This window comes from Lygodium microphyllum, chromosome 2 (assembly GCF_053477565.2).
Source record: "Lygodium microphyllum isolate KBCC chromosome 2, Lygodium_microphyllum_v1.1.10, whole genome shotgun sequence".
NCBI classification, from domain to species: domain Eukaryota; kingdom Viridiplantae; phylum Streptophyta; class Polypodiopsida; order Schizaeales; family Lygodiaceae; genus Lygodium; species Lygodium microphyllum.
In genome coordinates, this window is record NC_141136.1 from 67,537,100 (window position 1) to 67,553,373 (window position 16,274).

The following is a 16,274-nucleotide window of genomic DNA, read 5'->3' on the forward strand; positions in this document are numbered from 1 at the left end:
CGCAGCTTATATGGGCTGAAATAAGCACCACGGCAGTGGTACAAAAAGTTTGACACTTCTATGCTCTCTCATGGGTTTACGCGCAGCCATGCAAATCATTGTTTGTATATGAAAAAGGATACAGATGGCAGCCCTATCATACTTGTTTTGTATGTGGATGATATGTTGTTAGCTGGGAAGAGAAAGACTAGCTTGGATGCTCTCAAAGATCAGCTGAAATCAGCTTTTTCCATGAAAGATTTGGGGAATGCAGAGCATATATTGGGCATGAGGATTCGTAGGGATAGAACGCAAAAATTGTTGTTCTTATCTCAAGAAAAGTACATTAAAAAGGTACTGGACAGATTTAACATGGCTGAAGCTAAGCCTCTCGGAGTACCCTTACCTCCATACCTTAAGCTTAGTAAAGCCAACGGCCAAAAAAGATAACATGGAAGCCAATGCTATGAAGGGAGTCCCTTATGCATCAGCTTGTGGCTCTCTTATGTATGCGATGGTGGCTACTCGTCCAGACATTGCTCATGCAGTGGGAGTTGTTAGCAGGTTTATGTCAAATCTTGGCAAACCACATTGGGAGGCTGTCAAGAGTATTCTTAGATACCTGAAGGGTACACAAAGAAAGTGTATTTGCTATGGGCAGGGTGCACTTAATTTGCAGGGTTATTGTGATGCAGACATGGCAGTGACTTAGACACTCGCAGGTCCACTAGTGGGTATGTCTTTACAGTTGCTGGAGGGGCCGTCTCTTGGTGCTCCAGGTTGCAGAACATCGTAGCACTGAGTACTACTGAAGCTGAATACATATCAGCTATACTGAAGCTTCTAAGGAAGCTATATGGTTGAGCAGACTCGCAGAGGATCTTGGCATGTCTATGAGTACTCCAGTGTTGGGATGTGATAGCCAGAGTGCTGTGTATCTGGCTAAAAATGCCATGTATCATTCACGCACAAAGCATATTGATGTGCGATATCACTTTATCAGACAGATTCTGGAGGATGGTCTAATCACATTGACCAAGATCAAAACATAGGACAACCCTGCAAATGTTCTCACTAAAAGTCTAGGCAAGGCTCAGCATGAGCATTGCATACGACTAGTGGGAGTTGGTTAAAGGTTCACTCCGGACCTTTAAGTGGGAGGTTGTTGGGATGTAAAGGTCCTTTATTCACCTCCATGTATTTTACACGTGTATTGTGATGTTGTAAATACATTTTATTCTTTGTGTACCAACACATTGTTGGTACACCCAAATCTGTTCGTCACTCTTACTCTCACTCTCACTCACTTGTTCACTTCCTCTGCTGCAAATCTTCACGCTTCCGCTACCCGTGCGCTCCAACACTTCTAGATTTTGATCTCTTTAGTAGGGTTTTATATTTCAATGTAGGGTTAAGATATAGGCTTTGCACCAGTCCTTCTTGAGTTGGAGACCGGAATTGTGCTCTTCCTTTCATGGTTCCATCTACTTGGGAGTTTTGCTCTTCCACCAGTATGGAGATTTCCACTCCCGCGACGAATTGTGCAGTATCTCTCTTGATGCTATTATGGCAATGTCTTCTATCCTTGCTCTTCCAGTAGGGATTCTTCATCATCTTCATCTGCATGGTTCTTGACACCACATGAAGACCAACATCATCAGGCTCCTCTTTCTTCTTCGGTATCGACATCCAAGTTGAGAGGAGGATCTTACTCTTCTTGGTATTCTACAAGTTTTGACATGTGCCTTCAACGTCGACCTTTCCCTTTCTCGTACCTTTCAAACCCTATGCATCGCATGATTTTATCATCCTTGTACTAGGTCGTTTGGGCAAGTTAACAATTTTCCCACGAGGGACACTATCCAAGTGGCACATGTCTGTTGAATGAGTATTCTTCAGCATGTAGCATACTATGCATCCCATTGTGCAGAGCACCATTGGAGGGATCCTAAGCTATTTCCACTAGTGGATTCACCACCATCCTACTTCATCGCCTTTCCCTTGTCATTGACATCCTTGAGTGGTTGGGTCCTTGAGCATGAGTGATGCCTCTATCTGAAAGAGAGGCTACATTGAGGCACATACCATAAGTGCTCATGCTCAAAGTATACCGCACTAGTTGGTGCCATGGACCCATCCATATATGGGTCCGCAAAAGCACATAAGTGTCACCTCTGAATCGGGTGGAACTTGTAGGTCTTGTGCAATGAAGAGGCCACGTTCTCCATCTGGAATACTAGAAGGAGCTATCATATAGCAAGTGTCCCAAAAGCTAAAAGTCTCTCCATCTCTAGAAAGTGATCCTCCTTGCCATCCTTCTCGTAGAGCCTATGATCATACGTCTGTACAAGAGATCGTAGATGATCGAGCAATGCATAATCTCGCGAGATGTCTCGCTCTCAAGGCCAAGAGGTAGGGGCTGTCCTAAGATATCAAGTTGCAGGTGTTGGATTGCTTGACCAAGTCGTGCATGAGAATGACGAGTATCTCGGCCATAGATGTCATCTTCACCATCAAATGAAGTTGCATATTCCTACATGTGTAATGTGATGATTACTAATATGTACCTTCGGTAAAAATGAAAATAATGCAAATAGGATGTAAAGAATGCTAACCATAGGCCAATGTCATTGTGCTGGCACTGGTGCATGAACAAAAACACCATATTTTGACTCATGGGAATGACATGCCTAAAATTAACTTTCCACAAAAAAAAAAGTTCAATGTGGTTCCATCTGCCTTTGTAGGGCTTGGTAGGCCACTGGGCAGTCGACGTGCACCCTTTGTCTGATGCCCTGTTCTCTTTGGGTTGACTACTTGGACTTCCTTGGTAAGATAACCATTGCCTCTGTAGTCTTGGTAGGCCATTGGGTACCTATGTGCATCCTTTGTTCGATGCCTTGGCTACTTTGGGATGGGATGCTTTGGAGTAAATATTTCAGGCTTTTCCGATTAGGCTCAGTTTTGGGCTTGAGAGGGGGTGTTGAGCTAAAACACGATTTACAGTTGATTAACATTTTTAAACAGCCCCAATATACACTTAATTAATGGAATACACAAATTTGGTATGCGGTTCAAGAGAGTTTCAGTGGCTCCCCCAAACCCTAATTTTTTAGGGCACCCTTTAATATCTATAAATAGACGGGCCGCCCACCATTTAGCCTCATCCTTTTGTGTAGGGTTCTCACTCTACCATGCAGATTTTAGCCACCAGCCACCTACCATATGCTGTCCAGCCATCATCGACTGCAACCCATCACTATCCAACCCTAGGTGGCTTGTTTTCAGCCATTGCGCCGCTATTTGGACGTTTCCATCTATTGCATCATCATGGCACCCGATCAATCTGCGCTTTCAACATTTGGTGCTAGGCAACAGGCTGTTGCCATCTCTCCCACCACTTGACTGCTGCAATACTTATGTTTTTGTTGTCTAGCAGGCCGCCTACATTAGCACACACACTGCTCTTGTTGTCACCTGACAGTTCTCTACCTCGGCACTCTCTCATCTCTGACTGGTGGTTATTGCACTTGGGATTTGTCTCCGGTGAATGTCACTCTTTGACATTGCATTGCCCTACCCTTGGGCATTTTGTACACTCTTACATTCATTTACTTTTTTTATCTCACTTTGGAATTTCTTCTCTTTGTGTTTGTCTCTATGTTTGAGTTTTGAGTTTTTGCGTTTAGGGTTTGAATTTTGCTTGTTTCTGTGTTTCAATCTTGGTCGTACAGGCTGTGCTTTCTCAATGCAAACCCTAGCATATATCTTCACAAGGGGGGGTCATCTAGAGAGAACGAGAAGAGAAAATAAAGGAAAGAAGAGGAGGAGAGAGAGTACAGCCAAAACATAGCACAAACTGCACTAAATAGAGTTTACACGTAGTGTAGAGAGAGCTGATCACAAAATAATGGTTGCAAAAGGGCAAGAGCTGATCAGACACAGCTAGAAGGTGAAGAATACAGCCAACAGAACTTGAAAATAAAGCCACCCAGCCTGCAAGAGTCAAAACATAGACAAAACATGCATTAAATGTAGCAATGCTGCAATAAAATAATGCAGAAAATGCGAACATAGACTGCTGGAGACAAAACACAGGCAGCAGATGGCTGAAAACAGGCCAATTTGGAGCAGCAATAAGTCACCCAGTCAGCAGCAGAAAGGAGACCAGCAATCGGCAAAGAAGAGTGATGGAAGACCTGTAACAGCAGAAAACAGCAACAACGGTGTAGATTTTGAAATTTGATACCATGTTAGAAGTGGATGAACACAAGACAAAAGAGAAAGGAAAGAGAGAACACATGAACATTGCAAAAGAGAACTCAGATATGTGCTTGGGAAATGGAATCCATATCCCAAACATGAGATAGTTGCATACGATAGTGAGTTGTAGGCTACATGGGCATTGGCACTAGCTCCCTGTCTCCAATAGAACACTACACTTGAATTTGCAAGGGTGAATGATTGTGGAGAAGGGAGCCTAAACATACAGGACCAAAGAATGCCAAAAATGGCATTAGTTCGGCTAGCATAAATGCCAAAAATAGCACCATAATGAACACTAAAAAAATACCTAAAATATTCTAAAATGTCAGACCATTGACAAACTCACTCATGAGATGACTAGATTGCTAACAACTCATTCATGAGCTGACAATATCCGCTAATGGAGTGTTGGTCAAGCAATCAGCAATGCAAGTCAACCTAGATTCTCACAATTGCCTATCCATGACAACCTTACTTTGAAGGAAAAGGTAGAAGACTATAAAGGAGGACAATTAGTAAAACTTGAGACCTTCAATGATATACAAGACAAGATGAAAGCTTTGGTTTTCATCCAATGTTTCACTTATTTGGGTGGAGACTATATTGAGTGGCCTAAGATGTACAAGGCATTTACCTTCCTCAAAAGGATTGTGCAATAGTGGTGCCTATCCATGACAACCTTACTTTGAAGGAAAAGGTAGAAGACTATAAAGGAGGACAATTAGTAAAACTTGAGACCTTCAATGATATACAAGACAAGATGAAAGCTTTGGTTTTCATCCAATGTTTCACTTATTTGGGTGGAGACTATATTGAGTGGCCTAAGATGTACAAGGCATTTACCTTCCTCAAAAGGATTGTGCAATAGTGTTGTACAAATCTTTTGGTTCAAGGGAAAGTGTGAAACAATTGGATATTGTTTGAGCAAGAGTTTTGCAGCATGTGGCTCACTACCACCTTTGATTTAGAAGTGAAGACTGGCTGGAATCAATTGAGGGCAGGAGATCCCAAAGATTTGGAGAATTACAACAAACAAGTTGTAGGATGCTTTGCTGCCTGTTAGTTCTTATACGAAGGATACCATGGAAGAGTAGGTAAATAGTATTGTTACGGCTGCCCAAGTAGGTGTGTGCCTATTGTACAAAGGTCCAAGTGCATATCATTTCAGCTCATTGAGAATGCTATTGTGAGTGAATAAACCTTTCAAGCCTGGTAATGGTGGAAAGGGTTCCAAATATGCAACAAATAGGCAGCAAGGGTGAAATGCTGAGAACAAGAGCAGGAGGCTTTGAGGCTGCCATTAAGTGTTTTATTTGTGAAGAGGAGAGACACATGGCACGTGATTGTCCAAAAACAAGGGGGGACTGCCGATGTTAAAGATGAGCAACAAGGCAAGAAGAAGAGACCAACAATAGGTTTAGTTCTAGATAACGTTGGTGAGAAGCCTAATTTAGATGCTACAGAGAGGTGAAAGGGTGGGCAAAAGTAAGAGATTAGACGGCTTGATCTTTTCCGATGACCCAGGTGCATGGGCAAACTTGATATTTGCACTAGGAAAATGAGGCATCTGTCGAGAGGAGATGGGGGCTATGAGTGAGGTAGATTGGCTTGCCTTGGCCATGTTGTAACCTGTTACACCTATTATTGGTAAATTGTGGATCTATATTTAGAGTTATGTTTCTGTTTTTCTAAAATCCAAGCCATGGAGAATGCTTTTGCAGCTTGTGTGAGAGTCAAGGCAGTACCCAATGTCCTTTCTGCATTTGGACAGCTCAAGATCTGCATTACCAATAGGTAAAGCTGCTGTTTTGACCTAAATCTTGTCAAAACAGGTTTATACAGCACCTTGGGCTGAGATCCTCTCTTCTTGTTTCAGATCTTGAGTGCACTTTTTGGACAATTCCATCACAAAGAATGTGAGATTTTCTTAAGAGTTCCGGTCGTGAGAAATCCGTTTATTTGTGAAACAGTGGGGGGGCGAGGGGGACTATGCAAGATAGTTATCTAATCCAATGCCCATGAATTTGAGCTTATTGCTGGCTGCTGTTTCAAGGGTTTGGTAGGTGAAGTCTTTAGGTGGATGTTTGAATAGTTCAGAGTTGGTTTCAGTCCAACAGTGAAGGTGACAAAGTCATTGAGCACTTGTGGATCAGTTGTGTCGCGAGAAACTGCTGGAAATCGAGCCATTTGTATCTAATTCGAAGCATTCTTAGTAATCTGAAGAGATACTGAAAGGTGCGATAGCTTGGGGCCAATAAGTCATGTGTGATATAGGAGAGTTCAAGCTCCAGGTTGTGTGGAACTAAATCATTAAAATCTACTGCTAGCTAGATGGGCAGCAATTGGCGATGATGAAGGATGATGAAGAGATGATGGAGAATCAGCAGTGATTGAATGAGGGATGTTGCATAAATGTGGGTCAAGGAAGGTCACTCTTTGGTACATTATCTGCATTGGATCCAATTATCAAGAAAGTTTGGTCTTAACACAAACAAGCTGCTAGTTGGTAAAATTACTGTCTTTTGCTTTCAATTCCTGATAAGGTATGTGAACTCCACTTGTCTGTGCAACATTGCCCTTTCTGCTCATGCTCTTAAAACTTACTGAGACAGACAAGCATGCATGTAAAATGCCAATGTTCCGAGGTAATGTTGATCTATTAAGGTTTAGTTTGTGAAGCATTCTTTTTTCTTTTTCCCTTTTTTTTTTTACAGAAGCAGCATTGTGCCAGATACTGCAGGAGGCACAACATAGATGGCTCCGTCCAACAGAAGTTTGTGAAATATTACGTAATTATCGCAAATTCAAGCTTACGCCAGATCCTCCTCACAAACCTCAAAGTAACTTTCATCCCATTCATGCTATGCACCAGATATTTGTTTGTTTTTGAGATTGTTATTGTGCTGAAGTTATCCATGCCATTAAGTTGGTGCTTGACAGGTGGCTGGAAATGTTTTGTCAAACTGATGCTATGTCCTAGACCTCATATCATGGGTTTTGACCAATTGCTGTCAACATAATTTCCTCAGTTTACAAAGCAAGTGATAACTACTCTAAAATCAGTATGAGTTTTATTGAATGTATAAAAGTGGTGGATCATGCTGTATATACTGCAAATTGCAGCTTCATAGTGGCTTTGCTCATAGTGGATGTAATCGCATAGTGGCTTTATCATTTCATGAATGGACAATACTAAAATACTGCAATATGAAATAACATAGTGGCTTCATGTTAGCAGATATGTTAGCTCATGGGGCTGAGTTTGTGCATGCTAGAGAGGGGTGGCCACATTTTAGATATTTTAGGCATTTATTGCTGGCCGCCCTAACATCATTTATGGCATTATTTTTGCCTATTTATTCAGGCTCCTCCTCCACAGCTGTTTTGCATCATCTGTCATTCATCATTCGATAGGTTTTGGTAGAGGGAGAGAAGCAGGTGCCTTTGCTTCTGAGTTCTTTGTGCAGTGTTTCTCTTTCTCTTTCCTTTGTCTCTTGTGTTCAGTAGTCTATTACAGCAGTTTTCCTCGCTTCCATCACTGCATCCACTTTTGACATGGTATCAGATTGCAGGATCATTGTTTCTGCTGCTGTTTTACACTATTTAAGGTCTGAGTTTTGACTTTTCGATTCTTGATTGGACCGTTTCTGACTGCTGTGCCTGATTAGCAGCATGGTGACTATTTGCTGCTAATTTTCAGTCTGTTTTTTGGCTCTTTCTCAATGTTTTGCAGTTTGCCTTTTGCACTTACAGTTTTCTAGGGCTGTTTCAGGGTTGGGGACCTGTTTTTACCCCTTCCACATCAGGGTTTTGGTGTTTGCTAGCTAAGGTAACCTTTTTTTCTGCAAGCAACTGCATTTATTGCCATTCCTGCCTGTGTTTTACTGATCAGCCTCTGCGTCTTGCTTTTTTTTAAAACTTCTGTGCAGGGCTGGGCGACAGGTTATAGGTTGCTTATTGGCTGTGTTTGATCTGTATTTTCTTTTTGTGCTATACTACTCAGCTTTAGAGAGGGTTCATGTGCATTTGGATGTTGTGTTCTCATCACTACACTCTGGTTACTATTGATCTTTTCTCTATGTGCTTTCTTTACTACTTTGAACTCGTGCAATCCTTGTGAGTCTGTATTTTTGGCATACTTTTTTCCTTGAAGATCCCTTGTCTTTTTTCATCTTCTGAGTATCTCCCTCCTCATAGCTCCTTCGGTATCTCCTCTTGATGGTCAGCATGTAGACATTATTTCCTCATCTATAAGTGTTATGTTGGAGACTTGCTGTGTTCAACTTTAGGTTTCTATGAGGATGCTATCTCTTGGTGCTTTAGATGCTCTAGGACATTAATAGCTTTATGGCAGGCATAGGCGTGGACAGTGACGAAGGGTGATGACTTTCTTGGTGAGTTTTCCTCCTCTACAGGTCCAGGTTTAGGCTCAAATATGTGGCTTTGGTGATGGCTTCCAAGGTGCTAGTACAGATGATGTGGTCATCCCTCACAACTCTCCAGTGCCAGAGAGAGTGTGAGAGGATGGTGCGATGGTGTTGGAGAGCCTCATCTATACAGGCATATAGGTGCATAGGTTCTCGAGAGGGGTTTCCTTTACGCATTGATTGAAGTTTGGCAAGTTCAAATCCTGGAGGTGGGATTGACATGTAGATTCAAGATGAGTTGGCTCTTTGACAGAGAGCAAGTTTGGCTCCTAGTTTGAGCTTATATGAGGGGACACTTTCGCGGTTTGGCCAAAGGTAGGGAACCCATAGTCATATATGCTTAGAGGCATTTTTGACAGACTAGTCTTGTATGTTACTGCGAGACATTGTTGATAGATGTTGAGAGCTGGTATGATTCTTCTCAGTTTTTAGGCATGTTGATACGATCGACCTCGATATCAGGTTCTCTCCGATGCCCCTTGGCAGTGGCTTGCACACCTACTGCTTGGGTATCCATGGTTCTACGTTGGTGGTTCTTGTTGTATGTACTATGATGGGCCATTATCATTGTATCTTCTATTGTATCACATCGCACATGATCTGAGAGAGGGTGTTAGTAGATATGTCAGATCATGGCTAAGTTTGTGCATGCTAGAGAGGGTTGGGTATATTCTAGATATTTTAGGTATTTATTGCTGATCGACTTGACATTATTTTTGCCTATTTATTCAGGCTCCTCCTCCACAGTCATTTTGTATCATCAGTCAGTCATCATTTGACAGGTTCTGGTGGAGGGCAAGGAGTAGGTGTTAGTGCCTTCATAACCGGTGACTCACATTGGTTCTATATTGTCTCATGTCTTGATATATGGATTCCATTTTCCGAGTATCTCTCTGCTTCTGAGCTTTTTTGCAACTTTCTTTTCTTTTTCAGTGTTTCTCTTTCTTCTTTCCTTTGTCTCTTGTGTTCAGTAGTCTATTACAGTAGTTTTCCGCGCTTCTATCACTGGATCCGCTTCTTACACTTCAAACCATTGCGAATAGTTTATACTACAAGAAGGAAAATAGGAAGGTGAGGAAAGTTTCTTTCAACAAGGAAAGAAGCATAATCAAAGAGAGAAAGTAAGATTGTGTAGAAGTAGAGAGCATAGATGCACAAAAGTAGTGTGGACATCATGTTTTGTGTTATATCTGCACATACCTGTATTTATTTGTAAAGATAGTAGCAATATGTACCCATGCATGCATACATATTTTAGTGGCAGTGTTGCTAAGTTGCATGATATTTGTCTGTCAGAGGGTGACTATCCCATCGAGGATGGGCAAATTTGCATATCTCCCATGTACATGGGTCTAGAAATTCTTTGATGGGTAACTAATTAATTTTTTGTGTGATTTATGAGGAGCCAAGTACTAGGCCAGTAGTCATTCAATAGAGCATATATTCTACAAGAGGCATTAGAGAAATAAATGAGGGAAAATAACGATGCTAAAAACCTACATTTTTACTTTCATATCAATCAATTAGTTGTTTTAATTTTGCTTTAGCTTGCAAGAGCTCTCTCTCTCTCTCTCTCTCTCTCTCCCCCTCTCCCCCTCTCCCCTCTCCCCTCCTCCCAAACCCAAAAAAAAACAACCCTTGCCCCCTCCCTTGCATTGCACTACGCCCTTACCTTGCACTTGCCTTGTCTTTGCCCCTACCTTTGCCTTTGCCCTTGCTTGTAGCCCTTACCCTTGCATTTGCTCGTGCTTGTAGCCCTCGCTCGTATTTGTAGCTGTCCCACTCCTACTTGCATGTCATTCCATCTTGCCTTTGCTTGTAGCCTTGTAATCCCACCCCCTTGTAGTGTTTGTGTAATACAGACCCAAGAGGGGAAGGGGAACCCCTTGAGGACTTTCTTAGACAACTTCTGCTCTAGGTCTAAGCAGTACAAATGAAGAAAAAGAACTTTTGGTGCAATAGCCAACCTTTAGATATCTTCAGTTCCCCTACCAACAGGAAAGCCTTTGCCATGGGGTCCTTACTTGCTGTAGAAGTCGCAAAAATTTTGAGGGGAGTTAGCAACAATGAAACAAGAAATGATCCAAAAGAAGAAACACATCAAATAATTGAAAGAACAACTACAAAGTATAAAGAAGGAACAATAGAAAGCAAAGGAAGACCGCATAGTAGAGTCATTACAAGTAGAATTGTTCAACTAGATACAAAAAATTCATTTGATGCAATACACATTTTTGTAAAGAGGGTATGTCACTAATAAAGGAGAATGAGATGATTGAAAGTACTTTTGAGTGTGTGTGAGAGAGAGAGAGAGAGAGAGAGAGAGAGAGAGAGAGAGAGAGAGAGAGAGAGAGAGAGAGAGAGAGAGAGAGAGAGAGAGAGAGAGAGAGAGAGAGAGAGAGAGAGAGAGAGAGAGAGAGAGAGAGAGAGAGAGAGAGAGAGAGAGAGAGAGAGAGAGAGAGAGATCTATTAACGTCTCTAGAAGGCGAGAATGGCCTATGAGACCATAACTAATACAACTGGCATCATCATCTCTCATCAGAGAAGAAAACAAAATTATGTTTGAGTCTACATGATAAACTGAAATGGAAAATGAAGAATATGAAAAATTGAGAAATTGAAGAGAGTATAGAATATCTCCCTCTTAGTGTATGGAATCCACGAAGACTTTGCAAGCCACCCCCACTTGACTCGACATGGTAATCTTCATCTGTAATGAGCAATCATGACGCAAATGTGTCACATTCGAGCATGCCTGCATTGTCGAGCAAGAACCCTAGGGCATTGTGCTCTGCATAATGTTGTAGCTCTGTCTACTGCGATGCCACCTGATGATGCCCCTCAACAATACCTGTCAGTAGGAGATGTAGTGTCTAAGGTGGCAATGGCGAAGGGGTCAACGATATTGAAAAAGTCTATAATTGCTCTCTAGAGGGGTGGATGTGATTGGGGTTGCTACCAATTCCATAACAATGCTGCTCTGTGCTGTTGGAGCTCTAATAAGAAAAGGCCCTGACATCTTTGGTCCTCATAGTCCATCACTTGTCTCAATGGTCCAAAACTCTCCTTAAAGAGGCAATGGTAGTGGCCTCGGATATCATAGTATATAGTGCATCTACAAATGTAGTGTTCCTCCATCTTTGCTTCCCATCCACAAAGCTGGCACATCCTCTCATTTGCTGCATCACGGCTCCATTGACCTGTCTCAATCATCAGCTAATGTGGTGAGGTGTGAATCTGTCCAATAGCAGCTCGAAGTCAGTGAGAAAGTTGAGCATCCATATATCTTGGCCTCATTATGAAACCGTCATGGGAAAGCTGCAAGAAGTAACGTTGGTATTGTGCCATCTTCATGCCTAATGGGAAAGGGGACTTGGACCAAGTCCTCTCTGTCTCCACTTTAGTGATGTTTGCTCTGATCTCCCTATTCAACTCTGAACAGTTGAGACTCAAAGTGCGACAATCAAGACTGTAATCGAATGGTGGCAATTTGTCTATATTCATGCCATGCAAGTTCAGCCATGTGTTCATGTGTGCATACCAACAGTGTCTATCTCCCTTTGCTGCAGGCTGTCTTGAAGACTTTAGAGCTAGCCCAGGGTATTGGTCTTTAGGGAGCTGCCATATCCTTTGGAGGAAAGTGATTGCCTAGAATAGTGTCTCAACTACCATGGGTGTTCCACCCAATTCTGCTTGGATGATCTCGTGTGGTACTGAGGCTTTCACCCTTATCATATGTGCTATCATTATGACCAGTGGTCTCTCCATATGTTCCCCCGTCTAGTATAATAAAGGCTTGGGCCCCAAATGGCTGCTCCATAGAGTAGTGTGGGCATAACTAAAGTGTCAAAGAGCCACAATTTGGTACGGGGCTTCTAGAATTGTGTGTGGACATTGTCGCTCTAGAGTGCCCAAAGCTACATATGCCCGTGCAAGCCTAGCCTCTGAAGTCTCTTTCCATGAAAACTGTGGCCCTTTGAAAGTGACCCCAAGGTATACATATTGTCTAACAATTTCTACAGATTGACCATCATACATAAAGTGACGTTTTATGCGTGTCACCCAAGCTACCGAGGTGTTAAAGACCATAATTTAAGTCTTTCCAAGATGAACCTTGAGACCTTTCTCTTCACAAAATACATGCAATGCATCCAGATGTTGTAGCCCCTCGGGTGAATTGGAGATGAGCACAATATCGTCTGCATATAACAAAATTGGTATCAAGCCAAGCTGGCTCCCATACCACCCCATCTTTGTATGTAATTTGAAATCTTGTCAATGTACAATCCAAACAGCAAAGGAGAGAGCGGACATCCTTGCTTTACACCAACTATGCTAGACACTGAGTTTGTTATGCCCACTCCTACTCTAGCTGTCACAGTCTCATACAATGTATATATACACCACTACATATCCTCTAGGATCCCAATGATTTGCAACCTCTGCATGAGTCTTGGACATGGTACCGTATCAAAAGCTTTGCAGAAATCCACGAAACATCAATAGCTTTTTTGCCTTCATGATGGTCCCTCCTCAATCAAGGTCCTTAGTGTGAATATATGGTCTAATGTATTGTATCCTTAGCGTAAGCTAGCTTGTCCTACAGACCATATCCCCTTTGTTTCAGCCCACCAACTCAACTCATGCTCCACAATAGAGGCATATATCTTCGCTAGCATATGGCCAATCATAATAGTGCGGTAGTTGTTAGTGACCAATGGATCTCCGCTCTTCAAAATCGGCACTATTGTGTGTTCACACCAACTTGCTGGAAACCACTCACATATAAATCTATTGAAGATATTTGATAAGATAGGGACCAATGCATAACATGCATGTGCAAAATGTTCTGCTACAAGGCCATCTTGATCATGTGCTCTTCCATTCTTTAACCTCGAAATGACATATCTCACCATTTTTTCCATAAAGAATCCACACTATGTTGGCCTAGAGTTTGATGGACAAGAAATGTGTTATAAGATCCGAGATACACGCTTGACCTTCTTATGTACTTAAAAGATATATAGTGAATATTATGCTGGTGCAAAGGGAGAACAGATGAGAGAAAAGAAAGATGTAGAGAGAAAGAGAGAGAGATAGAGGGATTGACAATACACTAGGGATTGGAAGGCCAGTCCTCCCCTTGTGGAGTTATATTATTGACAAGGAGCAAGCTCCTCCGTTACATATAAACCGGTTCTTAACTTGCAGATCTTGGGAACAAGATCATGGTTCCTTGCACGGTATACAACCGGCTAACACTTGCACAACTCGGAAGTTGGCACCTTTTGATCCTCCTTGAGCCTCTCCTTCTCTCTTACACAATATGTGTAGGGATCTCCTCTTGGAGCTTGATTTCAACAGAGCTACCGCAGCACTTCTTGGAAAGTAATGCCTCCTTCACCTTCTCCACACCCAAGGAGATCCTCTCTTTTATAGGCTCCAAGAGCTTCTCTTCTTGGAGAGAGAGACTTGAGTGCCAAGATTGGAAAGGTTGATCTTCATGCAAGATGTGGCTGTTCCAGGACCTACTCTGTAGCACCAATTTTGGAATATCTCTCTATGCATTGTTCGGATGGAAAAACGTCCAACACAAAAGTTATAGATCTCGCCGTTTTTGATAACCTACGCGGGCCGTTTTTAGAGATCGGCTTTCTATCGGGAGATATTTTAAAAATGGATTTACCATGTCTATTTTAAGCAGCTTTTTAAACTCTATTCTTAACTTATGGTCCATGCAACCACCTTGAGCCATAGATAAGGAGAGTTCATTAGATTGCCTTGGGTCTCAACCTTAAGATTGACTTCCACACAAAAGCTTGTGTCATCTTAGACCTTAGAAAGAGAAAATCACTTCTCTCCTCACTTCTAGAGGATCACGTCTCTCGTCTTTCTTAGTGAGAGAATTACCTCTCTTGTCTTTCTTAGTGAAAGAATTACTTCTCTCCTTAATTCATTAAGAGATAAAAGACCTTAAATCTTGACTTATAAGGGAGAGGATAACCCCAAATGAATGCAATGCTCATTACACACAAGTAAATGATCCCAAGCGTCCTTGGATGCACACGTAAATACATATACACAATACTAATGCACTTCCTCTTCTTAGAACTCAATCCATCTTCATTTATATGTAACTCCTTGGTTTTTGTGTACACTCTTACACTTGGCAGATATTTCCTTTCCCTTTCATAACTTGTATTGCATGTACCAAATATCCCCGTCACAGTGCTTTGATCACCCCATTAAGTGATGCACTAGGAATACTGATCTCTAAATGGTCTCATGGCCATGCTAGATCATCATCAAGATGTTTCTGGTTTGATTGTAGCCATTGGAGGACCTTCTAAGATAGCCAGGTTAGGCGAGGACCAATCAATAGCAGGTGATAGCATCCATAGGCTGTTGAGACAGGGCAACAACAATAAATGATTGGAGTTTTCTCTTTATCTCCCAGCCTTTCTACAGCCTTGCTCTGAAGATCATAGCATTGAGATCACTAGTCATTGAGAAATTTCAGATTTCTTTGCTGTAAATCCTAATTTGTAGCAAAAATTAGGGTTTAGTAGCAGCCTTGGGAAGCATGTCAGAAATTGAAAGCTCTAAGGCTTGGATTCAAGAGGATTGAAGCAGTTTTTAGTCAAATTCAAGTGGAGGGAGCAACAAATCAATGAATTGGGGCATTTTCCATCTCCATCAAAGTAGGTGAAGGCCAATCGATTGCCCGAATTAAGGGGCAAATCAGATTGAAGACTTGTTGGTCATTTTTGACAGCAAGGGGAGTTGGAATACCGAAAGGAATTGGGAGAATTCCATTGTACATCAATTTTTTTTTCAATTAAGTTAAAGAAATACCAAAAGGAGTGCTAGTTTTGGGGCCAACATGGTGTCCATTGTCCAAGATTGTAAGTTAATTTGCATTTCTCAGTTTTGTAATAAATGTTACTGTTGTAACTAAGCTGCAATTAGGGAATTACCACCCATCCACGGAAGAAAGGTTGGTTTCAGGAGGAGTGTGACTCTAAGTAGTTACTTCAGGCCTTGACTGCTTTGTGACACACAATCGTCCATGCATTATTGGAAAACCATCTCTAAGCACAAAGTGCTCATGCCTATGGCCATTGCAAAACTGATTGTATACATTTGGAAAGTTTAATTCGACAACATACTGATCTTTCATGGCATCCAACTCAGTGTGATATATCATAGTGACAGTCAAAATTTGAGGCATACGTAATAATGCATCAGCCACCACATTCTTTTTTCCATCTATATGCACAATTTGAAAGTAAAACATAGATAAGAAGTTGGTCCATCTCAGATATGCTTCTTAGATAACTTAGTCTCTAAGTCAAGAAGTAGTATAATGTTTGATGGTCTGTTTGCACTGTGAAATCAACTCCTACAAGATAGTGTTTCCATGTCAAAAGTGCATCATCTTGACTCTCTTGTATTAAAGCAACCCCTGTGCTGTTTCCACATGCATTACACTGAACAACAAATGACTTTCTTAGATCTAGCAACATGAGCATAGGATTTGATGTCATCTTTTTCTTTTAACTTTTCAAATGATGAAATTTCCACTGCTGTCCAGTTACTTGG

General features: G+C 41.7%; 1 protein-coding gene across 2 annotated transcripts in view; it reads left to right on the forward strand.

Moving 5' to 3' along the window:
* LOC148039845 (calmodulin-binding transcription activator 3-like) overlaps nt 1–16,274 on the forward strand; it is a 51,749-nt gene that overhangs the window by 12,207 nt on the left and 23,268 nt on the right. For both annotated transcript variants that reach the window (XM_087694516.1, XM_087694525.1), the window contains exon 2: nt 6,960–7,085. In XM_087694516.1, coding sequence (XP_087550642.1) covers nt 6,960–7,085 — 126 coding nt within the window. The remainder of the gene's footprint in view (nt 1–6,959; nt 7,086–16,274) is intronic.